The following is a 26,990-nucleotide window of genomic DNA, read 5'->3' as shown; positions in this document are numbered from 1 at the left end:
TAACGTTTAGCTAATTTTAAAAAAGAAAGTTGAAAGCAAAGGTCGGCGTAGCCGCAGCAGAAACCAATGGCATCGAAGCAGCCATGATTCCCCAATTTTCACTCCCTCGGGAGTCGTGGATCCGGTCACCTTTAAAGCCCTTCATGGCTCGGGACCGTCACATCCCCTCCCACCCTGACCCACTTGAGCAGGGAGGCAAGGAGTGTTGAGGGGGTCCCGTCCCCTAAGGAGATTCATCTAGCGGGAGCCGGAAGAAGGGCCTTTTCCGTGGTGGCTCCCTCCCTCTGGAATTAGACTGGTGCCCACTCTGACACTCTTCTGCAGGGCCCTGAAGACGTGGTTTTGCCAGAGGGCCTGGGGGACCCAGAGGGGGATGGAGCCCCTTAAATGGCTGGTTTGAGTGTTGTGTGTGTGTGTGTTTGACATGGTGTTTTTAATCAGCTGCCTAGAGTTGCCGCAAGCTGTATAAATTTTCCTACTTCAGGTAGTCCTCCACTTGCAAGTTTGTTTAGTGACCGTTCTGAATTATGACGGCATGGAAAAATGTGCCTTGGGAGGTCACAATCCGGACGCTCGCCAGCCGGTTCCTCTTTATGACCTTGGCATCCTGGAAAGGGGGGGCGTTGATGTCCTTCTGCCAAGCGAAGTCAAGGGGGAAGCCGGAGTGTGACTAACCGAACATCTGTGGGGATTCACTTAATGGGGGGCAAGAAAGGTCGCAAAGTGAGGGGCGGATCTGACTTCACCACAGAAACGTTGGGCTCGAATCCTGTGTGGAGGTGAAGGACGACACCTGTCAGTCAGCTGGAGACCCATCCTGCAAGTCAGCCCACCGGAGGCCCCTGGGTTCAGCCCCCACCCCGCCCTTCCCCTCATCCAAGGGAAGCTGAGTCCAAGATCCCGTTGGTCCAGGATCCAGATGGATTCCGTGGATCCAGATGAATCTGGGATTCCATTAATCCAGGTGAAGCTGGGCCTGGAATTCTGTTGATCCAGGTGAAACTGGATCCAGGATCCCTCTGGATTCTGTTGATCCAGGTTAAAATGAGTCAGGGATTCTGTTGATGCAGGTGAAAGTGGATCGAGGTTCCTGTTGATCCAGGATCTCGCTGGATTCCGTTGATCCAGGTTAAAATGGGTCTGGGATTCTGTTGATCCAGGATCCTGTGGATCCGTTTGAAGCGGGATCCGGGATTCTGTTGATGCAGGTGAAACTGGATCCAGGATTCCGTTGATCCAGGATCCCACTGGATTCCGTTGACCCAGGTAAAGTTGGATCTGGAATTCTGTCCATGCAGGTGAAACTGGATCCAGGTTCCTGTTGATCCAGGATCTCCCTGGATTCCGTTGATCCAGGTTAAAATGCGTCAGGGATTCTGTTGATCCGGGTGAAGCTGGGTCCGGGACTCCGTTGATCCAGGATCCTGTGGATCCGTTTGAAGCTGGATCAGAGATTCTGTCGATGCAGGTGAAAGTGGATCCAGGTTCCTGTTGATCCAGGATCTCCCTGGATTCCGTTGACCCAGGTTAAAATGGGTCTGGGATTCTGTTGATCCAGGATCCTGTGGATCCGTTTGAAGCGGGATCCGGGATTCTGTTGATGCAGGTGAAACTGGATCCAGGATTCCGTTGATCCAGGATCCCACTGGATTCCGTTGACCCAGGTAAAGTTGGACCTGGAATTCTGTCCATGCAGGTGAAACTGGATCCAGGATCCCTCTGGATTCCGTTGACCCGGGTTACAATGGGTCAGGGATTCCGTGGATCCGGGTGAAGCTGGATCCGGGACGCGGCTGGGGCTCCTGCCCGGCGAGGGCTGGGATGAGGAAGAGCGCTGGGATCCCGCCTGGGCTCCACCGGCGGCCAACGCCTCGCGGAAGTCGCTCGGGGACCAGGATCCGCGGGCGGCGCCCGGAGACCCTCCGCCCAGGACGCGCCTCGCCCAGGTCAGCCCTGCGGCCCGGGGGGCTCCCTGCCCGCCCGCCCGCCTTCCCCGGGGGCTCCCGGGCGCTGCGCTCCGGCCCAGCCCGGGGAGGAGGCAGGGAGGCAGCGGCGGGATGCGCGGGGACAGGCGGGCCGGGGCGCTCGGGGGCTCCGCTGCCTCCTCGGGGCGCAGCCGGCCGGAAGAGGAAGGCGCTGGCTGGCCAAGGAGGGAGGCCGGGCGGCCGGGCGGGCGAGCGGAGGCCCCCGGAGGAGGAGCGGGGCTGGCCGGGCTCTCCGGCGGCGGGGAGCGGAGGTGGGCTCGCCTGGGGGAGGGGGCGTCTCTCCCCTCCCGCGGGGCTTTCCTGGTGGCCCCCCGTCCATCCCGGCATCTCTGGGGGCCCCGCGCGAGGAGGAGGAGGAGGAGGGGAGCCGCATGAAGGGGGGGAGGGAAAGGGGCATCCAAGGAAGAAGGCGCCCCGGTGCTTTAAGGTTGGCCCTCCACCTCTGGGGCTCCTGAGCATGTCTTGAGTTCCTTTGGGGCAGCATCCTTTCCCCTGCTGGGAGGCTGCTATTGACAGAAAGAGAGAGGGAAGGAGAGAGAGGGGGAGACAGAGAGAGAGAGGGAGGGAGGGAGATAGTGAAAGGAGAGAGAGAGACAGAGAGAAAGAGGACGGAGGGGGAGGGAGACAGATAGAGTGAGAGGAGAGAGAGAGAGAGGGAGGAGAGAGGGAACGAGACAGAGAGGGAGAAAGAGGCGAGAGAGGGAGGGAGAGAAAGGTGAGAGAGAGTAAGAGGAGACAGTGAGAGGGAGTGAGGGAGACAGAGATAGAGAGAGTGAGAGGACAGACAGACAGAGAGAAAGAGGAGGGGGGAGGGAGACAGAGATAGAGCCAGAAGAGAAAGAGAGACAGAGAGAGGAGGGAGGGTGGGGAAGAGAGAGAGAGATGGAGTGGGGAGAGAGGTAGAAAGAGAGAGAGACAGAGGGAGAGAAAGGGGGGAGAGAGGGAAGGAAAGTGAGAGGGGACAAAGAGAGGGAGGCAGAGATAGAGAGAGTGACAGAGAAAGAGGAAGGAGGGGGAGGGAGACAGAGCTAGAGGAGAGAGCAAGAGGAGAGAGGGGGAGGGAGGGGAAGAGAGAGAGTGGGGAGAGGGGGGAAAAAGACAGAGAGGGAGAGAGACAGAAAGAGGAGAGAGAGGGAAGGAGAGAAAAGGTGGGAGAGGGGAGAGAGAGAGAAAGAGAATGGAGGGAAGGAGAAAGGGGGAGAGAGAGGGGAGAGAGACAGAGAGAAAGAGGGAAGGAGAGAAAAGGGGAGAGAGAGAGGGGAGAGAGACAGAGAGAAAGGAGAGAGAGGGAGGGAGGGAGGGAGGGAGAGGGGGGGGAGGGAGGAAGAGAGACAGAGAGAGAAAGAGGAAAGAGCATTTATCAGAGATAGTATAAGTCCCCTGCTTCAGCAGGGGGTTGGACTTGATGACCTCCAAGGTCCCTTCCAACTCTTTTACTGTTACCGTTTCCCTCTTGTCCGGCTTGTGTGCTCTGGGGCCCCACAATGCCCTTCACTGTATTGCAGGGGTCTCCAACCTTGGCAACGACACAACCTGAGGACTTCAACCCCCAGAATTCCCCAGCCGGAGTGGTGATTTTTGAGACCCTAGTGGGCGAAAGGACTCCTCCAGAAGATGTCACGAGAGGACCGAGGTGTCCGGACGGCAGAGGAGAACTCTTCTCGCGTCATTTTTGCGGTCTTTCTGACGCTGTTGATTGACCTCCTGGGCTTCACCCTCATTCTGCCCCTCCTGCCCTCCATCCTGGATCATTTCAGCCAGAATGACGTGAGTTAAAAAATGAAGACGGGTTTTGCCCCTTATTTAAAACTTGCTAGTGCAACCAAGGAGATCTCAGTGTGAATTCAAGTTAGTTTACTTTATTGTCATTGCACCTCATGCAACAAAATGAAATGCCATCTTCAGTGTACATCGTACATTAAGAAAATAAAGCACAAACACACAACCTTCGCGTTCTATACAATTGTATTGAAAACCCCTGATATTGCATTAATATTGCACTATACAGTAGAATTCAATATAGTTACTGCTCTCCTCTAGGCTGTGCAGTATCTCGAATGGAATTGAATAGAATGGAATGGACTACGGAATAAAATAGGATGGAATATAGAATATAGAATATAGAATGGGGTGGAATGGAATAGAATAGAATAAGATATAGAATATAGAATACAGAATAAAGAATATAGAATATAGAATATAGAATAAAGAATAAAGAATAGAATATAGAATAGAATAGAAAATAAAATAAAATACAATATAGAATAGGATAGAATAGAATAGAATATAGAATACAAATAGAAAATAGAATATAGAATAGGATAGAAAATAGGATATAGAACAGAACAGAATAAAGAATAAAATAGAATAGAAAACAGAACAGACAGAATAGAATAGAATGGAATGGAATATGGAATAAAATAGGATAGAATATAGAATATAGAATAGAATAGGATATATAATATAGAATAAAGAATAGAATATAGAATAGAAAAGAAAATACAATATAGAAAAGGATAGAATATAAATATAGAATAGAATATAGAATACAAATAGAAAATAGAATATAGAATATAGAATAGGATAGAAAATAGGATATAGAATAGAATATAGAATAGGATAGAAAATAGAATATAGAACAGAATAAAGAATAGAATAGAATAGAAAACAGAACAGACAGAATAGAAAAAATAGAATTTTTTATTGGCCAAGTGTGCTTGGACACACAAGGAATTGGTCTTTGGTGCAGATGCTCTCAGTGTTCATAAAAAGACAAGATACGTTCATCATGAATCATAAGATACTTAATGATAGTCAGAGGGTACAAATAAGCAATCAGGAAACAATATCCATATAAATCATAAGGATACAAGCAACAAAGTTACAGCCCTGCAGTCATAAGTGGGAAGAGATGGGTGATAGAAACGATTAGAAGACTAATAGTAATAGTAATGCAGCCTTAGTGAATGGTTTGACAGTATTGAATTATTTGTTTAGCAGAGTGATGGCGTTCAGGGGAAAAACTGTCTTTGTGTCTAGTTGTCTTGGTCTGCAGTGCCCTATAGCGTCATTTTGAGGATAGGAGTTGAAACATCGTTGTTTCAAGTCGTTCAAGAGAAAAAAACTTGTTCATCATTTTATCAGTTTACCAAAATATAAAATACACAGAGAGGCAAAGAAAAATAAAAATAAGGGCAAAATAGCAGAGGAAGAGGGGGGGAAATGTAAAGAAGGGAGGGGAAGCATGGCCTTTCGACTTTTTACCGTGGTATAATAAGATAATAACATTTTTTTTTTTACTTTTGACCTTTACATAATAATATTATCTAGCCGTTTCGGTAACGACAAAAACCTATCCAATCGGCAAAACCCAAAATCAATAGCAATAGCAATAGCAGTTAGACTTATATACCGCTTCATAGGGCTTTCAGCCCTCTCTAAGCGGTTTACAGAGTCAGCATATCACCCCCCAACAACAATCCGGGTCCTCATTTCACCCACCTCGGAAGGATGGAAGGCTGAGTCAACCTTGAGCCGGTGAGATTTGAACCGCTGAACTGCAGAACTGCAGTCAGCTGAAGTAGCCTGCAGTGCTGCATTTAACCGCTGCGCCACCTCGGCTCTTTCAAACTTTCATTTCCCCCCCTCACCTCGAGCACAAAGTCCAGAAAACGGTTTCCAAGAAGAAACAAAAGTAATTGTGGGGGGATTTTTTTCCCCTTGAATCCAAGCAATCAATTCCACCATCTCCGCTAACTACATTGATTTTGGCAGCCGTTCCTCCATTGTGGGAATCGAAGTGTCCTTCTGTTTGTTTATATATTTATTAGCTTGTCAAACATGTACAAGATAGCAGGTATAAGCATAAACATGGACATGGACAAAAGGAAATGAGTACAAATAAATGGGGACAGTAGGACAAGAACGGAAGGCACGCTGGTGCGCTTATGCACGCCCCCTTTACGAACCTTTTAGGAATGGGGTGAGGTCCACGGTGGACAGTTTAAGGTTAAAGTTATGGGGGTTTGAGGATGTAGCAACGGAGTCAGGTAGAGCATTTCAGGCGTTGACCACTCTGTGGCTGAAGTCGTATTTCCTGCAATCGAGTTTGGAGCAGGTTGACCTTGAGTTTGTATCTTTTGTTTGCCGGTGTATTATTGAGGTTGAAGCTGAAGGAGATGTTGACAGGTAGGACGTTGTAGCAGACAATTTTGTGTACTACAATTAAGTCCAGACCTTAGTCGGCGTAGTTTTGGGTTGTCCAAGCCCAAAATTTTGATCCTGGTGGCGGAAGGGATTCTGTTGTGAGCAGAGGAGGACTCTTCTCCTGAAATACCAATCGTATTAATGTCCGAGTAATGCCAATTTGGGCATAGAGGATTCTTGATGCTGTCAGGGAATGTGGGATCAAGTGAGTGAGCCCTGTATCCACACAGGATTGGATCAGGAGTGGTATTCCCTTCCCCTCCCCTACCAGTTCGCAAATGTAGGACCGGGGCGCATGAACTTCTGTGCATGCGCAGAATGTCAAAAATGGGACGTGATTATGTGTGGATGGGTGGAGCCTCCCACTACCACCGGTTCGCTCAAACCGGTGCGAACCGGCTGAAGAGCACCATTGCTTTGGATGAATTTTAATCCAACCAACAAGTATTTTAATTAGCTCTGCATCCCCAACTGTTGTATTGATTCTGTCCTTGGTTAACCATAAGTTTTTTTAGTGACTCACACTAAACAGATTGTCGTTTCGGATATAGATGTTCTTGCCATGTGTTGAATTGTGCGTGTTTTTTGCCTTGGTCTTTTTTTATTTTATTTTTTGACATTTCACTTCGACAGTGGCCACGGCGTTTCCTAATCGTGAAACTTAAAATAAGGAAGTTTGCAATGGCTGAAACGCTGAAGCGGCACGCCGGAGTGTGATACTCTTCCCTCATCTTGGAAAGGAAGTGTCAGGACACACTCCAGAGAGGCGCGAGAAAGCGACACCATGCAACCTAGCTGTTGTTTGCAAATTCCGCAACAAACACCCCACAGTTGTAAAGCCAGTCCGACCCCCTCTGGAAAAGCAGGCATAGAAAGCTCTTTTAAAGTTGTGAAGGATTTTGCGAGAAGGGACGAAGGGAAGAAAACAAAATGAAAAGAAATGGAAGTTTCAGGACTTTATTTGAGAAGATTAAAAGTAAAGGAAAGGGATATTTTGAAAAAAAAACAACAACATTTCAGATTGTTAAAAGGAAGGAATGTAAAGTTGGCTTATTTGATCACAGCTAAAATAGATGCGTTCTTATCTCCGGTAACCCTTCTGAACTTTTGCTGACATCAGGGACTGAATGATGAAACTTTGAAGCTTTGTTTATAGATAATAGATGAAATATGAAAAGGTTGTTTGATGTATTGCGGGAGGGAGAAGACGACTGTGATACCAAGGATGCACTTGGTGGGATGGATGTTTGAAGATATTTTTTTTTTAGGGGAGAGAAAGGTGCTTCTGGGATCAAGAAAATGACAGAACAGTATGTTTCCCACCTTAGTGGAATGATTTGATTGATTGATTGATTAATATCCCACCTTTATTATTTTCACAAATAGCTCAAACATATCCAACACATGTTCCTTCTCCTGTTTCCCCCAAAACAGCAATCCTGGAAGGTGGATTGTGCTGAGAGAGAGGAACTAAGGCAGCGCTAGAACTCAATTCAGAAGGGACCTTGGAGGTCCTCTAGTCCAACCCCCTGCTTAAGCAGGAGACCCTAGACCATTTCTGACAGGTGGCTGTCCAATCTCTTCTTTAAAAACTCGAGTGATGAAATACCACAACTTCTGGTGGCAACTTCTGTTCCACTGGTTAATTGTCCTCACCGTTAGGAAGTTTCTCCTTAATTCCAGCTTGCTTCTCTCCTTGATCCGTTTCCACCCATTCTTTCTTGTCTTATCTTCTGGTGCTTTGGGGAAGAGGTTGACCCCCTCTTCTTAGTGGCAGCCTCTTAAATATTGGAAGATTGCCATAAATACCAGAATTGAAAGGAATGGGGCTAGAGATGGCTTCCCCAGCCCCTTCCCCTTGCTCAATCCCTTTCTTCCTTCCCCAGGATGGACTCTACAGGAGGGTACAAGCCGGCGTGGACTGGTTCAGTGGCAGCCTTGGCATTCCGCCAGAAAGGAAGTACAACAGCGTCTTGTTTGGAGGTAGGAAATTCCCTTTATTGCAGGGCGTTGCCTCAGTTAGCACCTGGTCTGGAGGAAACCACTTGCCCGAGGGGAATGTTGGGCCTTGGAGATAATTCCCTGGCCGGGCTGGTGGTCGACCCTCCCCTCCCTTCTCTGGTGTCTAGAAAAATGTGGGGGGGGGGGGGGGGGCAGGGCACGGATGAAGGAACCCACAGCACAGAATGGGACAATTTGCCACGGCCAACTCGCCAATTGTTTAAAACAATTAAAACTCCATTTTACTTCGTCATTCGCCTTTTATGTTGCCCCTCCTTCTTTCTTTAAGATTCTATTTCTTTGATATTCGTGTACACTCTTGACCTGTGGCGAGTTGATTCGTGGTGAATTGCCCGTGGCAAATATCAGAGGTGGTATTCAGCCAGTTCTGCAGAACCGGTGGTGGGAATTTTTCAGTAGTTTGGAGAACCGGCAAGTAGGCTGGCCACACCCCTGCTGCCTCCTCCCAGCTGATCTTCTTTTGTTTCCCTGAACAGGAGGTTAGAAAAAGCAGGTGGGTGGGAAAGGAGTGGGGATTTTGCAGTTCCTTCCCCTGCCACGCCCACAAAGCCACACCCACAAAGCCACGCCCACAAAGCCATGCCACGCCCACAAAGCCATGGCCCCAGAACTGGTAGTAAAAAAATTTGAATCCCACCACTGGTCGAGTTGGAGGTGCGTTCCCCTTTGACCCGTGAAAGCAGGGCTTTCAAGCAGGACTGTCCAATCTCGGCAACGTTTAAGACCGGTGGACTTCACCTCCCAGAATCCCCCAGCCAATTCTCCCAGGGGAATTCTGGGAGTTGAAGTCCACAAGTCTTGAAGAGGTTGGACACTCCTGCTTTCAATACTTAGTGGTGGAAAAAAAAGGGGTAAACTAAGTTGTGGGGTCAGTGGACAGAAGATGGCGTGCGACCCACGGAACCTCCCCATCTCCCATCTTCTCTTCCAGGTCTCATCGGCTCCCTGTTTTCTCTGCTTCAGTTTCTGGCCTCGCCTCTCACCGGAGCTGCCTCCGATTCCTTTGGGAGACGACCGGCTCTGCTGGTCACGGCGGTATGTTGGTTTCAGCTGGAAGAGGAGGCAATAGCCGTAGCAATAACCGTTATATAGCACTTCTCACTGCTTTCCAGCCCTCTCTAAGCAGTTTACAGAGTCAGCCTCTTGCCCCCAACAATCTGGGTCCTCGTTTTACTGACCTCGGAAGGATGGGAGGCTGAGTCAACCTTGACCTGGTCGGGGTCAAACTCTAGAAAGTGGGCAGAATTAGCCTGCAATACTGCATTCTAAGCACTGTGCCACAACAGAAAGGAGGAGGGAGGGAAGGAAGGAAGGAAATGAAAAGGAAGGAAGGAAGGAAGGAAGGAAGGGCAATAGCAATATCACTAAGACTTATATACCACTTCATAGTGCTTTACAGTCTTCTCTAAGCAGTTTAGAGACAGCCTCTTGCCCCCAACAATCTGGGTCCTCATTTTACTGACCTCGGAAGGATGGAACAGCTGGGCCCAGTGCCTGGCGCCTCGATCTGCAGAGGAGAGGAGAGCAGTGGAAATCTATGGGCCGGTCCTTGTGACGGAAGAGCCACCTCTGCTAGCAAAGCCCCACCCTAGCTCTGGGGATCAAAGGCAGGGGGCAGAGATGAATAGGTGTGGCAGAGGAGAGGAGAGCAGTGGAAATCTATGGGCCGGTCCTTGGGACAGAAGAGCCACCACTGCTAGCGAAGCCCCACCCTAGCTCTGGGGATCAAAGGCAGGGTGTGGAGATGAATAGATGTGGCAGAGGAGAGGAGAGCATTGGAAATCTATGGGCCGGTCCTTGGGACAGAAGAGCCACCACTGCTAGCGAAGCCCCACCCTAGCTCTGGGGATCAAAGGCAGGGTGTGGAGATGAATAGATGTGGCAGAGGAGAGGAGAGCATTGGAAATCTATGGGCCGGTCCTTGGGACAGAAGAGCCACCACTGCTAGCGAAGCCCCACCCTAGCTCTGGGGATCAAAGGCAGGGGGCAGAGATGAATAGGTGTGGCAGAGGAGAGGAGAGCAGTGGAAATCTATGGGCCGGTCCTTGGGACGGAAGAGCCACCGCTGCTAGCGAAGGCCCACCCTGGCTCTGGGGATCAAATGCAGGGGGTGGAGATGAATAGATGTGGCAGACAACTATTCATCTCCCTGCCGGACGGAGAGAGAAACTTTTTGCCGGGGCTGCCGGCGCTCTTAATAAAGGAATCATTTATTGAAATGTCATGTTTGGGAAACTGGAACGTGTAATAACTTTGGTCACTAAATGAACTGTTGTAAGTCGAGGACTCCCTGTACCTAGCTGAGCCGTTTCCTCTTGAGTGGAACAAACCAAGAAGCTGCTCGAACGTCAGCAAAACATGTCTAAGGAGGCCAAAATCTTCTTTTTTTCCCCCTTCCTTTGCAGCTCGGCCTGGTGGCCTCCTATTCCCTGTGGGCCGTTTCCAGGAGCTTCGAACTCTTCCTTTGCTCCAGAATCCTTGGCGGGATCAGCAAAGGGAACGTCAGCCTTTGCACCGCCGTCATCGCGGATCTCCCGTGTCCAAAAGCTCGAAGCAAAGGCATGGTGAGCGCTTCCTATTTTTAACAGAATAACAGAACTAGAAGGGACCTCAGAGGTCTTCTAGTCCAGCCTCCTCCTTCTTAGGCAGGAAATATACCATTTCAGAAACAAATCGCGCTGGGTTAGTCCTTCTCCTTCTCAGATTCTACCGTGTTTCCCTGAAAATAAGACAGGGTCTTATTTTCTTTTGACCCCCAAAACAAGCACTTGGCCTTATTTTCGGGGAGGTCTTATTATTTTTGACGTACAGGAGGCGGCAAGTGTGGTCACCTCATGGCTCCTGCTGTGTTAGGATATTTTCGGGGAGGGCTTATTTTAGCGCATGCGCTCAAAAGCCCGATTGGGCTACTTATCTGGGGAGGTCTTATTTTGGGAGAAATAAGGTAGCTTAGTAAAGACAAAGAATTAGCTTCTCGACAATCTTATCAGTAATCCTCGACGTACAACCACCATTGACCCCCCCCAAGTTTCTGTTGCTAAGTGAGCCATTTGTTAAAGTGAGTTTCGCCCCGTGGTACGACCTTTCTCGCCACAGTTGTTAACAGAGAATCACTGCCGGTTGTTGAGTGAATCTAGCGTCCCCATTGACGTTACTCGCTAAAAGGTTGCAGGAGGGGATCACGTGACCCTCTCGCAACACTGCCACCTGTCATATATATGAGTCAGTCACTGGGGGGGGGGGTGTTCATGAATTTTGACAACATGATCCTGGGGATGCTGCAACGGTCATAAGTCTGTTACGACTTTTCTTGCCACGTGAAGTGTGAAGTGGATCGGTGCGGTTCTGGTTTTCTCGTCTTGGCTCTAGTTATTTCAGCCTGCAGTGCCCTGTAGCGCCACCTTGAGGGAAGACATTGAAACGGTTTGTGTCCAGGATCTAGTGCGTGATCAATTATTATTATCATCATAATTAATAAAATACAAACAATAATTGTATTATATTGATATAATTAATGCAATATAATAGAATTATAACTAATAATTATAATTAATTATATATTACACTAATTATATTATTAATAATAATAATTATCTAATGCAAGATTAATAATACTGTGGATCGTGGGGAGGGCTTACTGTATGTGACTCACATTTAAAAAACCTGTATGGGCCCACATTTTTAAAAAAAAAGCATTGCTTTTGTGTTCCTGAAAATGCCATATTTTTTGGAGTATAAGACACACTTTTCCCTCCTAAAAAAAAGGGTGAAAATTGGGGCGCATCTTATACACTGAATGTAGCCCCGCCCACCCATCAGCCCCCACCCTTTGGCCTCTGCATCCCAGCAATTTACCTCCTGGCAGCAAACAGCGAAAAGCCTGTGTCAGTTTTGGCTTCAGCACAGCCTAATTAGCACAAGCAGCTGATTGTCGGTTGGATCCACCGGCCGACCATCAGCTGTTTCAGGCTGCAGGGATTGCCATTGCCTATTGTTGCCTCCACGTGCCCCATTTTCGGCCTCCGCATCCCATTTTTGGGTTCTGCACGCCCCGTTTTCAGCCTCCGTGCACCCCATTTTCTGCCCATTCCGATCCCCGCTGCCCGGAACGGGTGGAAAATAAGGTGCATGGAGATGGCAATAGGCTATGGCAATCCCTGCAGCCTGAAACAGCTGATGATAGAGAGGCCCGACAATCAGCTGTTTGTGCTAATCAGGCTGTGCTGAAACTGAAACTTGTTTTTTGCTGCAAGGAGGCAAATTGCTGGGAGGGAGAGGCAGATTTTTTTTTTCTCCCCAAAAGCTAGGTGCATCTTATACTTCAGAGCTTCTTATACGCCGAAAAATACGGTACTAATGAACAATGGGGCGCGGACGCAGGAGAAACCAAATCAGGGATTTGGGTCAGGTTTTGTTGCTCTGGAAGGAGGCATGTTAGCTAAAGGACGTTTGTTGAATTCTCCCTCCAGGCGATGATTGGGCTGGCTTTCTCCCTGGGCTTCACCCTCGGGCCGATGCTGGGCGCCTTCCTCGCTCTGGAGACGGAGAAGGACCAAGTCTTCTACACCAGAGCCGCCATCTTTGCCACAATTTTCGCTCTGGCTGATTTCCTGTTCATCTTCTTCTGTTTGCCGGAGACGCTCCCCAAGGAAAAACGGGTAATAAATACGTTTTCTGAAACCAATCAGGAAAATAAAACAACAGTTGTCCTTTTTTTGACGTCAACGGCTTCCGGAAGAAAGAAGCCGATGGCTGGACCTTGCATGGGATAGATTGGATGGACCATCTTATGCCAGGGATCTCCAAATTTGGGGACTTTTAAAGACTCGTGGACTTCAACTCCCAGATGCTGGCTAGGGAATTCTGGGAGTTGAAATCCCCAAGTCTTAAATCCTTAAAGATGCTTTTCTTTTCAAGAGGCAACTGGACTTTCTGGATTTTCTTTGAAGATGTTTCACTTCACAACCCACTCAGAAACCGGGCAGAGAACTGGTTGCTAAAATTTTTGAATCCCACCCCTAGTCGGAGTCTACGTCCCACAGATTCCAAGTCTTCTTAAAGTATATTGACCGATTCAGTGGCTTGTAGAAGACACAGATAAGGACATCTGAATTTGGGGGGGGGGACTGGTTGCCGGGGTAACCATCAGCGATCTGCATTATGTTCAGCATAGGTGTGGAAGCGTAGGTAGGGGGGGGGGGAAATGCCCTTCGGCACCATCGTCATGTCTTTCTTCTGCATTTTGGGCAGGTGTCCTCCGTGGTATCGGGATTTCAGTCGGCCTTCGACCTGATCAGTCCCTGGGCCTTGTTCCGGTTCTCAGCAGTCCATCACAAGATGGGAGGACCTTCCAGAGACAGCAAGTTTTTTTTCCCCATTTTCTATCCTGGGGTTGCCTTATGACTCTTTTTAAAAAAATAGAGTAGAGTAGAATAGAATAAAGAGTAGAGTAAATAGAATAGAATATAGAGTAGAATATAGAATATAGAGTACAGCAGAATAGAATAGAATATAGAGTAGAATATAGAATATAGAGTAGAGTAGAATAGAGTAGAATGTAGAGTAGAATAGAATATAGAGTAGAGTAGAATAGAGGAGAATGTAGAGTAGAATAGAATATAGAGTACAGTAGAATAGAATAGAATAGAATAGAATAGAATAGAGAGTAGAATATAGAATATAGAGTAGAGTAGAATAGAGTAGAATGTAGAGTAGAATAGAATATAGAGTAGAATAGAATAGAATAGAGAGTAGAATAGAATAGAGAGTAGAATATAGAATATAGAGTAGAGTAGAATAGAGTAGAATGTAGAGTAGAATAGAATATAGAGTACAGTAGAATAGAATAGAGAGTAGAATATAGAATATAGAGTACAGTAGAATAGAGTAGAATGTAGAGTAGAATAGAATATAGAGTAGAATAGAATAGAATATAGAGTAGAGTAGAATAGAGTAGAATATAGAGTAGAATAGAATATAGAGTAGAGTAGAATAAGAGTAGAATGTAGAATAGAATAGACTATAGAGAATAGAATAGAATATAGAGTAGAATAGAATAGAATATAGAGTAGAGTAGAATAGAGTAGAATATAGAGTAGAATAGAATATAGAGTAGAGTAGAATAAGAGTAGAATGTAGAATAGAATAGACTATAGAGAATAGAATAGAATATAGAGTAGAATAGAATAGAATAGAGTAGAATATAGAGTAAAATAGAATAGAATAGAGTAGAATATAGAGTAGAATATAGATTAGAGTAGAATATAGAATATAGAAAATGTATTAATACATTTAATAGTTAATATAATCAATGCAGTTAAATAAATCATGATGAGGATTGTTATAGTATCAGACATTTAAGGTATTGGAAATTGAGCTAAAAATAGATTCAATAGTAAATATGATTGTAAATTTTAATTGTTGGTATAAAATATTTGCACCCAGATGACAAACTGTTTAATGGGAAATGGATTGCTTATATTCAAATAAAATTTAAAAAAATGTAAAAAAAAAAAATTGGGAGGCCCTCAGTTGTGGTCCTAAGTTGTGTTATGGCCACAATTGTGTTTCCATGAAGTCCCAGAATCGGGCTTGATTCTGGATAATCCATCTTTTTTATCCTGCCTGGTTTGCAAAGCAATCATTTTGAATGGCTCCAATTGTCAGAATTCCTGACCCCGATCTCACGGTTCCCCGTCTGAAGCCAATCCCAATCCAGAGTTCGCGAAGAAGGAAAGTTTCGTTGATGTTTGCAAATCAGCCTTGGTTTATTTTTTCCCGCAGATCTCCAGATTCTGGGCCTGGTGTATTTCCTCTACCTCTTCCTGTTCTCTGGCCTGGAGTACACGCTGGGCTTCCTTGTCCATCAACACTTCCACTTCAGCAGGTATTGATCTGGCCTGCAACACTCATCCGCCTCAGAACCATTCAAGGAAAATAATCTGATTTTATCAAATAAGTTTATTCGCTTGTGTTGTGCCAAATGGAATGGAATGGAATAATAAAGGATAGGATAGGATGGGGATAGGATAGGATAATAAAATATGAAATGGTATGGAATGGAATAAAAAATACAGAATAGAATAATAAAATACAGAATAGAATAAATAGAATACAATAGAATACAATAATAAAATATAGAATAGAATATACAATGGGATAGGACAGGATAGGATAGAATAATAGAATACAGAATAGAATATAGGATAAGGATAAGGATAGGATAGGATAGGACAGGATAGAATAATAAAATACAGATTAGAATAGAATAAATACAATACAATACAATACAATAATAAAATACAGAATAGAATATAGGATGTGATAGGACAGGACAGGATAGGATAGAATAATAAAATATAGAATAGAATATAGGATAATGATAAGATAGGACAGGATAGAATAATAAAATACAGATTAGAATAAATAGAATACAATACAATACAATAATAAAATACAGAATAGAATATAGGATGGGATAGGATAGAATAGGATAGAATAATAAAATACAGAATAGAATATAGGATAAGGGTAGGAGACGATAGGACAGGATAGAATAATAATACAGATTAGAATAGAATAGAATACAATACAATACAATACAATAATAAAATACAGAATAGAATATAGGATGGGATAGGATAGAATAGGATAGAATAATAAAATATAGAATGGAATAGAATATAGGATAAGGATAGGATAGGATAGGACAGGATAGAATAACAAAATACAGATTAGAATCGACTAAATAGAATACAATACAATACAATAATAAAATACAGAATAGAATATAGGATAGGATAGAATAAAAATACAGAATAGAATAGAATATAGGATAAGGGTAGGAGACGATAGGACAGGATAGAATAATAAAATACAGATTAGAATAAATACAATAGAATACAATAATAAAATACAGAATAGAATATAGGACAGGATAGAATAGTATAGAATAATAAAATACAGAATAGAATAGAATATAGGATAAGGGTAGGACAGGACAGGACAGAATAATAAAATACAGAATAGAATAAAGGATAGGATAGGATAGAATTAGACTAGAAAAGAAAAGAAATAGAATAGAAATTTAGAATAGAATAGAACAATACCATACAATATGGAATAGAAGAGATGGTCATTAAGTGAGGACTACCTCTATTCCTTTTGTGCTTCCCTAAGCGGGGTGACTTTTCTGGACCTCATCCACCTGTGTCCCTCCGCTGTGACCATTACCACCATTTGTCTTCCGTCTCTTCCTTTTGTCTTTCCCCGTCTTGAGTCTGGAACAAGGGAAGATGTTCTTCTTCATCGGAGCCACCATGGCCGCCATCCAAGGAGGCTACACTCGCCGGATTAAGCCGGGAGCAGAACTGCGGATGGTTAAAATCGTGAGTTTCCTTTTAGCGCCCCCGTGTTTTCTCTGCTCCGACGATGCTCAAAAAGAAACCTTTTCATCCTGACGCTGAGCGTTGCGTTCCCTGCTGAGCGTGTTCCCCCCATCCCAAAAAAGCACAAAACGATCCATTGATAAACCAGTGGGTTCATTGAAAAGATTTTTACAGGCAGTCCTCGGCGTACGACCACAATGGAGCCCGAAATGACCGCCGCCAAGCGAGACAGTTGCTAAGTGAACTTCACCCCGTTTTACGACCTTCCTTGCTACCGTCGTCAAGTCAATCGCTGCCGTTGTTAAGTTAGTAACCCATCTCTGTATCTGGTTTGCCCACGGGCTTGGATTATTGGAAGGTTAGCAATAGCAATAGCAGTTAGACTTATATACCGCTTCATAGGGCTTTCAGCCCTCTCTAAGCGATTTACAGAGTCAGCATATCGCCCCCAACAACAATCCGGGTCCTCATTTCACCCACCTCGGAAGGATGAAAGGCTGAGTCAACCCTGAGCCGGTGAGATTAGAACCGCTGAACTGCAGATAACAGTCAGCTGAAGTGGCCTGCAGTACTGCACCTTAACCACTGCGCCACCTCAGCTCTAAGGTTGCAAAAGGGGAACGACGTGACCGCAGGATAACGTTCCAACCGTCGTAAATATGAGCCAGTTGTCAAACCTCTTGAGTTTTGATCACGTGACCGAAGGTTTTTGTTGTTACTTGCGAAGTGGTGTCTGACCCATCGCGACCCCATGGAGAACGTTCCTCCAGGCCTTCCTGTCTTCTACCATCTCCTGGAGTCCATTGAAGCTCAGGCCGACTGCTTCGGTGGCTCCATCCATCCACCTCCTTCTCTGCCGTCCCCTTCTTCTTCTTTCGCCCTCCATCGTTCCCAGCATGAGGCTCTTCTCCAGGGAGTCCTTCTTCCTTCTCATTAGGTGGCCAAAGTCTTTGAGTTCCCTCTTCGGGATCCAGCCTTCTAAAGAGCAGCCAGGGTTGATCTCCTCTGGGACTGACCGGTTGGATGGCCTTGCAGTCCAAGGGACTCAATGCAGGAGTCTTCTCCAGCCCCAGAGTTCAAAGGCCTCCATTCTTTGGCTTCCTTCCTTCTCATTAGGTGGCCAAAGCACTTGAGTTCCCTCTTCAGGATCTGGCCTTCTAAAGAGCAGCCAGGGTTGATCTCCTCTAGGATTGACCAGTTGGATGGCCTTGCGGTCCAAGGGACTCAATGCAGGAGTCTTCTCCAGCCCCAGAGTTCAAAGGCCTCCATTCTTTGGCTTCCTTCCTTCTCATCAGGTGGCCAAAGCACTTGAGTTCCCTCTTCAGGATCTGGCCTTCTAAAGAGCAGCCAGGGTTGATCTCCTCTAGGACTGACCGGTTGGATGGCCTTGCAGTCCAAGGGACTCAATGCAGGAGTCTTCTTCTCCAGCCCCAGAGTTCAAAGGCCTCCATTCTTTGGCGCTCAACCTTCCTTGTGGTCCAACCTTCACAGGCATCCATGGCAACTGGGAAAACCACAGCCTTCAATAGACGCACTTTTGTTGGCAGGGAGATGTCTCTGCTTTTTAGTAGGCTCTCTAGATTTGCCATCGCTTTCCTCCCCAGGAGAAAGCCTCTTTTGATTTCTTGGCTGCCGTCCCCCATCTGCAGTGATCTTGGAGCCCAGGAAGATAAAATCTGTCACCACCTCCATTTCTTCCCTGTCTATTTGCAGGAATTGAGAAGGCCGGATGCCATGATCTTAGTCTTCTTAATGTTGAGTTTCAAGCCAACTTCTCCACTCTCCTCCTTCACCCGCATCCAGAGGCTCTTTAGTTCCTCTTCACTACCACTACCACTCGAGCAGTATCGTCTGCATATTTGAGGTTGTTCATATTTCTCCCGGCAACCTTAATTCTTAACTGTTGATTCAAGTAGCCCCGCCTTTCTCACGATGTCGCAAGTGTGAAAAATGGCTGAAAGTTGCAACTGTAAAAAATGGTCATCGGTCACACTTCTTCGGTGCCGTTATAACTTTGGAACGGTCCCTAAGTCAGCTTTTGTAAGTGGAGGGGCCACCTGTATCGAAGTTGGGCATCTTAGAGCAGAGGTCCCCCAAACCTGTGGTTCCGCGACTAACTTAACAGCTAGGGTGATTCACTTAATGACTGTGGCAAGAAAGGGATGAGCGATGATGATGAGATTTCTGACTCCTTTTTTTTTTTAATTTTTCCCCCGGACAGGCGATCATGCTGTCGGCTCCTGGCTTCCTTTTAATTGGCTGGAGCACTAATATTATCATGCTCGGTGGAGGACTCCTGCTTTACTCTTTTGGTAAGTTACTCGCACGAATCTTTGTCAGCCACTAATGAAAATCAAGGAAAACATGCTCTGCTGAAGAGCCGAGGTGGTTCAGTGGTTAGAGTGCAGCACTGCAGGCTACTTCAGCTGACTGCAGTTCTGCAGTTCGGCGGTTCAAATCTCACCGGCTCAAGGTTGACTCAGCCTTCCATCCTTCCGAGGTGGGTAAAATGAGGACCCGGATTGGTGTTGGGGGCAATATGCTGACTCTGTAAACCGCTTAGAGAGGGCTGAAAGCCCTATGAAGCGGTATATAAGTCTAACTGCTATTGCTATTGCTATAACTCATAGGTTTCTTCGATTTCAAGACAGGGAAAGGGAGGTGAACGTTGCTGAACATTTTCTTTGCGTACAAAACATAAAGATGCTTTTTATTTTCAGGAAAGAACTGGACTTTCTGGTTTCTTCTTTCAAGGCGTTTTGCTTCTCATTCCAAAGAGCTTCTTCAGCTCTGACTGAGTGGTGGGGAATGGAAAGATTGATGCTCCTTGCACACAGCTGGTCATTTGCATCCTTTTTAGAGAGTCATTGAGGCCACTTGGAGATTTATTTGTGTCTTCTTTAGAGACGTTTTACTTCTCATTCCAAGAAGCTTCTTCAGCTCTGACTGGATGGTGGGGAATGGAAGGATTGATGCTCCTTGCAGGCAGCTGGTCATTTGCATCCTTTTTAGAGAGCCGTTGAGGCCACTGGGAGGTTTCTCTGTGTCCTCAGGGTCACCTGAGTGGTGCAAATGAATGTGGAGCCTTCTTAGATCTGCTGAAAGGATCTGTGTTGTAGAGTCCACAATCATTTGCACCACTCAGGTGACCCCGAGGAGACAGCTAAACCTCCAAGTGGCCTCAACGGCTCTCTAAAAAGGATGCAAACGACCTGCTGTCTGCAAGGAGGATCAATCCTTCCGTTCCCCACCATCCAGCCAGAGCTGAAGAAGCTTCTTGGAATGAGAAGTAAAACGTCTCTAAAGAAGACACAAATAAAAACCTCCAAGTGGCCTCAAGGACTCTCTAAAAAGGATGCAAATGACCAGCTGTCTGCAAGGAATATAAGTCCTTCCCTTCCCCGCCATCCAGTCAGAGCTGAAGAAGCTTCTTGGATGAGAAGCAAAGTGTCTTCAAAGGAAAACCAGGAAGTCCAGTTGAAATAAAAGCACCTTTGGGACAACCACGGTCAGGAGGACTGAGAATGGCCCTTTGCTTGTGTCCATGGAGTTTCTCAGTCATCCGAGGGGCTTTGGCTGTCCTAAAGGTGCTTTTTTCAAAAGGCAACTGGACTTCCTTTGTTTTCCTCAAAGATCTTTCACTTCTCACTCAAGAAGCTTCTTCAGCTCTGACTGGACGGTGGGGAACGGAAGGATTGATACTCCTTGCAGACAGCTGGTCATTTGCATTCTTGTATAGAGTTGTTGTAGGGATGCAGTGGCTTAGTAGCTAAGACGCCGAGTCTGTTGATCAGAAAGGTCGGCAGTTTGGCGGTTCGAATCCCCGGCGCTGCCTAACGGAGTGAGCTCCCGTGACTTGTCCCAGCTTCTGCCAACCTAGCAGTTCGAAAGCATGTTAAAAACTGCAAGTAGAAAAATAGGGACCACCTTTGGTGGGAAGGAAACAGCGTTCTGTGCGCCTTCGGCGTTGAGTCATGCCGGCCACATGATCACCGAGACGTCTTCGGACAGCGCTGGCTCTTCAGCTTTGAAACAGAGATGAGCACCGCCTCCTAGAGTCGGGAACGACTGGCACAGATGTGCCAGGGGAACCTTTACCTTTAAAGGTAAAGGTAGAGTTGTTGAGGCTACTTGGAGGCTTGTGTGTGTCCTCATGGTCACCTGAGTAGTGCAGATGGGTGTGGAGTCCACAACACAGGTCCCTTCAGCAGTTCCAAGAAGGCTCCCCGTCCATTTGCACCACTCGGGCGACCCTGAGGACACCGACAATCCTCCAAGTGGCCTCAATGGCTCTCAAAATCAGTTCTGAAGAAGCTTCTTGGGAGGAGAAACGAAACGTCTTGGAGGAAAAACCAAAATCCAGTTGCCTCTTGAAAAAGCACCTTTGGGACGTCCCTTGCTGGTGAGGAGGTGGCCTTTACGGAAGGTCCATTCTGAAGCACACCTTCCTTCTGGTCACGTGAAAAAGATGCTCCACAAAGCAGGGTTGCATGAGGGGGAGCATCCCTTCTTCACACCAGTGGTTGTCTTCATTTGTGCATTTGTGCATGCCTACCCCACAGAGGCGGCTGGGGCAACCTTACCAACGTTACCAAAGACCCCTCTGCTTTCACGCTCCAAGGAAAGATGTACCTCTTGTAAACCCTTTGTACGGCAGTAGTAAGAGGGAGAGAGGTTAATTTGGGAGAGAACTGCAACTCCTCTAGCTTCAACCTTGAGAGAAAATAGGAGAACAGAGTGGAGACACGCATAGTCTGCTCCCGGGGAGGTGACGCAGTGGTGGGTTGCTCTTACCTTTGCTACTGGTGCGTTGCTCGTGGTCCGTTCGTGCATGCGTCGGACGTCCGCTGTGCGCGCACCTAACATGCACTGAGCAGGCATTCGCACTCCGCCGCCCCTGCCACACCCAGCTGCTCATCAGAGGTTGCACAGGTGCTGCACGCTTGCACAATTCGCCCGGTTGTCTTAACAGGTAAGGAATGAGAGCGGGTGGGCCAAACGAGCCACCGTACCGTTTGGCCGCGCCTCCTGACTACTACCGATACGGCTGTACTGGGCCGTACCGGCTGAAACCCACCAGTGAGGTGATGGGTTGCTCTGGCAGACGTGTGATAGAGTTTGTCCCTTGCAAAGCTGCATGCGTTCCCGTTCTAACAGTCCTTGTTTTACTTTGCTTGCAGCTGCCGCTGTGGTCGTCCCTTGCTTGTCTACGGTGGTATCCAACTACGGTAAGTCAACGGTCTTCACATGCCACATTTGTGGCTCTGGAGCTGAATTGCATAACTCCGTGATGGCGAACCTACGGTATGCGTGCTACTGGTGGCGCGTGGAGCCGTATTTTCCGGCATGCAAGCCGTCAGCTCCTGCGTGCATATGCGCGCAGCCAGCTGCTTTTGGGCCTTCCGGAGTAGTAGGGCAGGCCTTTTTTGCCCTCCCCAGGATTCAGGAAAGCCTCCGGAGCTTGGGCAGGGCAAAAATGGCTCCGGGGGCTTTCCTGAAGCATGGGGAGGGTGAAAACAGCCTGCCATGCCACCCCCCCAGAGACTCCCCCCGGCAAAAACTCCCCTCCATGGGGGCGGGTTGTGGACGTATACGCAGGTGGGCAGGGCACATTGCACTGTGGGTGTGAGCACACACGTACAACTTTGGCTCGCCTTTACTGGCATAGCCGCTAAGCTCCAGGTATCACATTTGCTGGAATAAGTTGCTCGTGGTGTGGCCTCTATCCATCTCTTTGCATTCAGGAACTTCAGCGAACGCAAGAGAATAAAGGGGCTACGTAGAGCGGGGGGGGGGGGGGACAATTCCCGGGCCACAGTCCAGTACCGGTCCATGGCCCATTTGGAAGCGGCGGGACAGTGTGCACGCCCTCACAGCTCAACTTGTGTGAACGGCAGGACACTTCCCCACTCCCCCCGGCCAGGTTCTCAAGCTGTAAAAGTTGGGGATTGCCAACTTAGAGAAGTGTTCTCAAGCTTGGAGACCAGCTAATTCTTCATATAGATATTGTTCTGCGTGTAGATTTTGAAAACTGACGTGTATCAGTTTCCGGAAAAGGTGTTTCTGATCTTTGCAATACCATGTTTCCCCAAAAATAAGACAGGGTCTTATTTTCTTTTAACCCCCAAAATAAGCACTATTTTCGGGGAGGTCTTATTATTTTTGAGGTGCAGAAAGTGTGGTCACCTCATGGCTGCTGCTGTGTTGCAATATTTTCAGGGAGGGCTTATTATTGTCTGGGGAGATCTTATTTTCAGGGAAACAGGGTAGCAATTTCACAAGCAAGCTCAGAGAGCACCAAGGACTCCCAACTCCTCCCCCCTCCTTTCTGTAAACCCCACCCCCTTCTACCACTGATGATGTTACTTAGTTGGGTCGTGAAACGTCTGCAAGAAAAAAACCAAGCTCAGAGAGGACCACGGATACCACAGTCCTCCTCTTTTATGCAAATCCAACCTCCCTCTAGCACAGATGTTACCATATTTTTCAGAGTATAACACGCACCTTTTGCCCCCCAAAAAGGAGGGTGAAAATCTGGCTGCGTCTTATACACTGAATACAGCATTTTTGGCCTACTGAAACCCCGCCCTCTTTGCAAAAATGGATGTGCAGAGGGTTTGGGAGGCTTGCAAAGTATTCCTGTGGGCTGGGGAGGGCAAAAATGAGCAAAAAACGGGCCGTTTTTGTCCCCCCCCCGCCCCCAGGAGCACTCTACAAGCCTCCCAAACCCTCTGCATGCCCCCCTTTTATTTTTTGCAAAAAACGAGACGTGGAGAGGGTTTGGGAGTCCTGCAGAGTGCAATTTTTTTAAAAATTTACCTCTTCAAAATCATGGTGCGTCTTATGCTCCGGTACCTCTTATAGTCAGAAAAATATGGTACCTAGTTGTGTCGAGAAACATCTGCGAGAAAAAAACCAAGCTCAGAGAGGGCTCCTCATGTCATCTTGAGCTGCAAATGTTCTCCTTTATTGAAATGGCAAAACCCAGTGAGGAAACCATCCTAAAGCTCCTCTCTTTTTTTCCCCCAGGGTTGGACAGCCAAAAAGGAACCGTGATGGGCATCTTAAGAAGCCTGGGTGCCCTTGCAAGGGCTCTTGGGCCGGTGGCATCGGCAACAGGTAACTGGCAAGGGAGGAAGTGTCCGTCACTCAGTAAGAGGTGGTCACTAGTGGTGGTTTCCAGAGGTCAAAGTTACTGGACAAATGAAACCCAGCTCTTCCCATTGTCATGCTCCTGATTGGGAATTTGTTGGAGGGGGAGTACACTGGGGCTGTTGCGACCTGCCATCAGCCAGCAGAGCTGACAGCAGAGTCGGACAGTGAGGAGGTTGGGGAGGAGCATGGGCCGATCCTGGAGACTGGGGAAGGCTCAGACGAGGGCTCTGTGTCGGAGGCAGAGAGGGGGCCAGGGCCGTCTGACAGTTCTCAGCTGCCTTCGGAGCTAGACAGCAGTGAGGCAGAGGAACAGCTGGAGCCTGTTCCCAGCGTCCGCATGCACAGAGCTGCCAGGAGAAAAGAACAACTTAGAAATAAGGGTCGACTTGGGAGTAAGGCCACAGGTAGACGGTGAATGGCCCCTCCCATAGGAAATATAAGAGGTGTGAAAGGGGAGTGGAGTTTGCAGGAAACAATTTGGTCAGTCGGTCGTTAGATTCATTTCAGGAGTGTGAAGATCTGTCCCTGAATCTCAGAGACTCTGTGCCCAGTCTTTCCTTGCACAGCATCTCATTTGGGAAATATTCCCATGGCAGCTTTCCAAGACAGATAAGGTCTGTGGTCATAAATATTCTTTTGAAAGACTGTTAGTCAGGCCTTGGCTGAAGGTGAAGGAGAGGAATTCACATTCGTTTAATAAAAGGGGTTTTGTCGGGACCAGGACTCTGCCTCGTGCTTTTTGGGGAAGCCGAGGTCAGAACAGGGGCTGCTCCTGGCACTTCTGGGGAAATTTGCTTCAATGTCCTTAAAATTGGCTTTTGGGTTTGCAGTTTACTGGCTGGCCGGAGCTGAAGTTTGCTTCACCATTTGTGCCTCTCTATTCCTGCTGCCCTTCGTCCTGCTTCAGTGTATACCGAAGCACAGCAAACAAGAGTAAACTACTCAGAGGGCCGTTTCCCCGGAAAATCGAGAATCGAACTTGAATTCAAGAAACCGAGTTGACCCTGGAAGATCTAACCGAGGGTATTAGTGTCTTTTTCACAGCAGCCTTCCACCTCCTTTGCCTGTATTTGAGCAGAGGTCCTTCTGCGTCTTTCCGTGGGAGTATCTGGGTGTGTGTGTGTGTTTGTGTATGGATGCCAGGGTCTGAGCAGTGACCCATGGAAAAAGGACCTTCGGGTAAAGCTGCCTTCCTACAAATAGGACGGTGAAGATGCCGACTTGCTCAATCCATGATAAACGAAGCCACCCTCAACCCAAGTCCACTTCCTTCCAGCTGGGAAGGCCTGGGAATTTTCCTCGTTCAAAGCGGGATGTTCACTCAAACCTTTACGGATTGGCCCACAAGGTCTTCGCTATGAAGCCGTGAGACCCAAACGATGCCATGTTTGGTGACGCAACTTTGGAATGGCATCTCTTAAGTTTCAGGTAAAGGTAGTTGCTGCCTGTGTTCCCATAAGGCACTCTCCATCTGCCTTCACCTAGATTGCTGCTCTCTCTTTGTGTCCCTGGTGTGCCTCTTCCCTTTTTTCTCTTCCCTCTTTTCTTCGTGTCCCTGTTGTGCCTCTTCCCCCTTTTCGTGTCGCTATTGTGCCTCTTCCCTCTTTTCTTCGTCTTTTTGTGCCTCTTTTCTTCGTATCCCTATTGTGCCTCTTCCCTTTTTTCTCTTCCCTCTTTTCTTCGTGTCCCTGTTGTGCCTCTTCCCTCTTTTCTTCCTGTCCATTGTGCCTCTTCCCTCTTTTCTTTGTGTCCCTGTTGTGCCTCTTCCAATTTATTAGCATTTGTATGCTGCCCACTCCCATTGGGACACTGGGCGGCTTACAGGCAAGACAAACGTATATTAAAAAATTTAAGATAAAATACAAGTGTTAAAAATATCAACAACATGCATACAGTTGGAGTGGGGCTGGATATTGATCAACAGCCCCAGGTCTGGCGGAACAGCCAGGTCTTCGTAGCTTTACGGAAGGCCGTAGTGAGGTCCCGGATCTCTACGGGGAGATCGTTCCATAGGGCCGGAGCAGCCACAGAGAAGGCCCTTCCCCGGGGACCCGCCAACCGACACTGACCGGCTGACGGCACCCAGAGGAGGCCCAATCTGTGTGATCTTATTGGTCGTTGGGAGGTAAATGGCAGGAGGCGGTCTCTCAGGTAGCCAGGTCCTAAACCACGAAGGGCTTTAAAAGTAACAACTAGCACCTTGAAGCGCGTCCGGAGACCAATTGAAAAATTGAAAATTGAAAAAGTGTGCCTCTTCCCTCTTTTTTTCGTGTCCCTGTTGTTCCTCTTCCCTCTTTTTTTCGTGTCCCTGTTGTTCCTCTTCCCTCTTTTCTTCATATCCATTGTGCCTCTTCCCTCTTCTCTTCGTGTCCCTGTTGTGGTTCACTGACAAATACGCACCCAACAAAATCGCGCTGCCAAAACCGCACCGTCAAAACCTCGCCGACAAAAGCGCACCATCAACAAACAACATAGTGGGACGCGAAAACAACGTTATAACTCTAACCCTAACCCTAATCGCACTTTTCTGGGTGCGGTTCTGTCGGCGTGCATCTGTGGGCACGCTTTTGACGTCGCGGTTGTCGGCACGGTTTTGTCGGCATGCATTTGTCGGGCACGCCTGTTGTGCCTCTTCCCTTTTCTTCGTGTCTTTGTGCCTCTTCTCTTCGTGTCCCTGTTGTGCCTCTTCCCTCTTTTCTTTGCTCGCATCAAAATAGTTCTCAAGGTGGTTTTTTTTGTTCCCGAGAGAGGCATGGATTGGAGGAAGAGACCACACCAAATACACCATCTGGGTGCACTTGTCAAGTTCTACCTTGGCCCTGACTTCTCTATTTCACCAAGTGTCTTACCATCGCCAACTCCCTTTGGAAGGACTTCTGAGATATTTTTTTAATTTTAAAATGATGATGGGTAGATGTCTAATGATCGTCCTTTTGTATTATCAAAATGTCCATGTAATAATATTTTCTACACTGCGTTAACGTGTGTTGAGAGCACTATTTTCCATTTTCCTTTTTCCACACAATAAAACAAGATTACATTTTCAGGTGGAGCTTCCTTTAAGCACGGTTACAGAATAGAATAGATGGGATCCACCACGGAGTCACCCGATGAGTTGGCACGGAGCTTTTTAAAGAGTCATCCAAGGTTGGTGTGATGACCCGGGGCGTGGCACAAAGGCAACATAGCCAGAGAACTGATAGGAGTCCCTTTAACATCCAACTGTGCCCCCCCA

At 47.2% G+C, this 26,990-nt stretch overlaps 1 protein-coding gene across 1 annotated transcript; it reads left to right on the top strand.

The window, feature by feature from the left end:
* The first annotated feature begins 1,872 nt into the window (after positions 1-1,872).
* Positions 1,873-25,599, top strand: MFSD10 (major facilitator superfamily domain containing 10). Its single transcript, XM_032224702.1, has 13 exons — positions 1,873-1,946; positions 3,491-3,752; positions 8,078-8,174; positions 9,145-9,248; positions 10,619-10,777; positions 12,683-12,871; positions 13,464-13,572; positions 14,997-15,099; positions 16,492-16,600; positions 18,822-18,912; positions 21,781-21,828; positions 23,630-23,719; positions 24,586-25,599. The coding sequence occupies exons 2-13, from the start codon at positions 3,600-3,602 to the stop codon at positions 24,690-24,692; spliced, it is 1,359 nt and encodes a 452-aa protein (XP_032080593.1). The 5' UTR covers positions 1,873-1,946; positions 3,491-3,599; the 3' UTR covers positions 24,693-25,599.
* The last annotated feature ends 1,391 nt before the right edge of the window (positions 25,600-26,990 follow it).

This window comes from Thamnophis elegans, chromosome 9 (assembly GCF_009769535.1).
Source record: "Thamnophis elegans isolate rThaEle1 chromosome 9, rThaEle1.pri, whole genome shotgun sequence".
NCBI classification, from domain to species: Eukaryota; Metazoa; Chordata; class Lepidosauria; order Squamata; family Colubridae; genus Thamnophis; species Thamnophis elegans.
Note: the sequence above shows the minus strand (reverse complement) of the source record. Positions and strands in the feature narration are given on the sequence as shown.

What these genes read in the sequence shown, in the direction of transcription:
- MFSD10 (XM_032224702.1), top strand. Translation starts at nt 3,600, where the DNA reads ATGTCACGAGAGGACCGAGGTGTCCGGACGGCAGAGGAGAACTCTTCT. An exon ending in ATCATTTCAGCCAGAATGAC is followed by an intron (nt 3,753 to 8,077) that starts GTGAGTTAAAAA and finishes TTCCTTCCCCAG; the next exon opens with GATGGACTCTACAGGAGGGT. An exon ending in AACTGCGGATGGTTAAAATC is followed by an intron (nt 16,601 to 18,821) that starts GTGAGTTTCCTT and finishes TCCCCCGGACAG; the next exon opens with GCGATCATGCTGTCGGCTCC.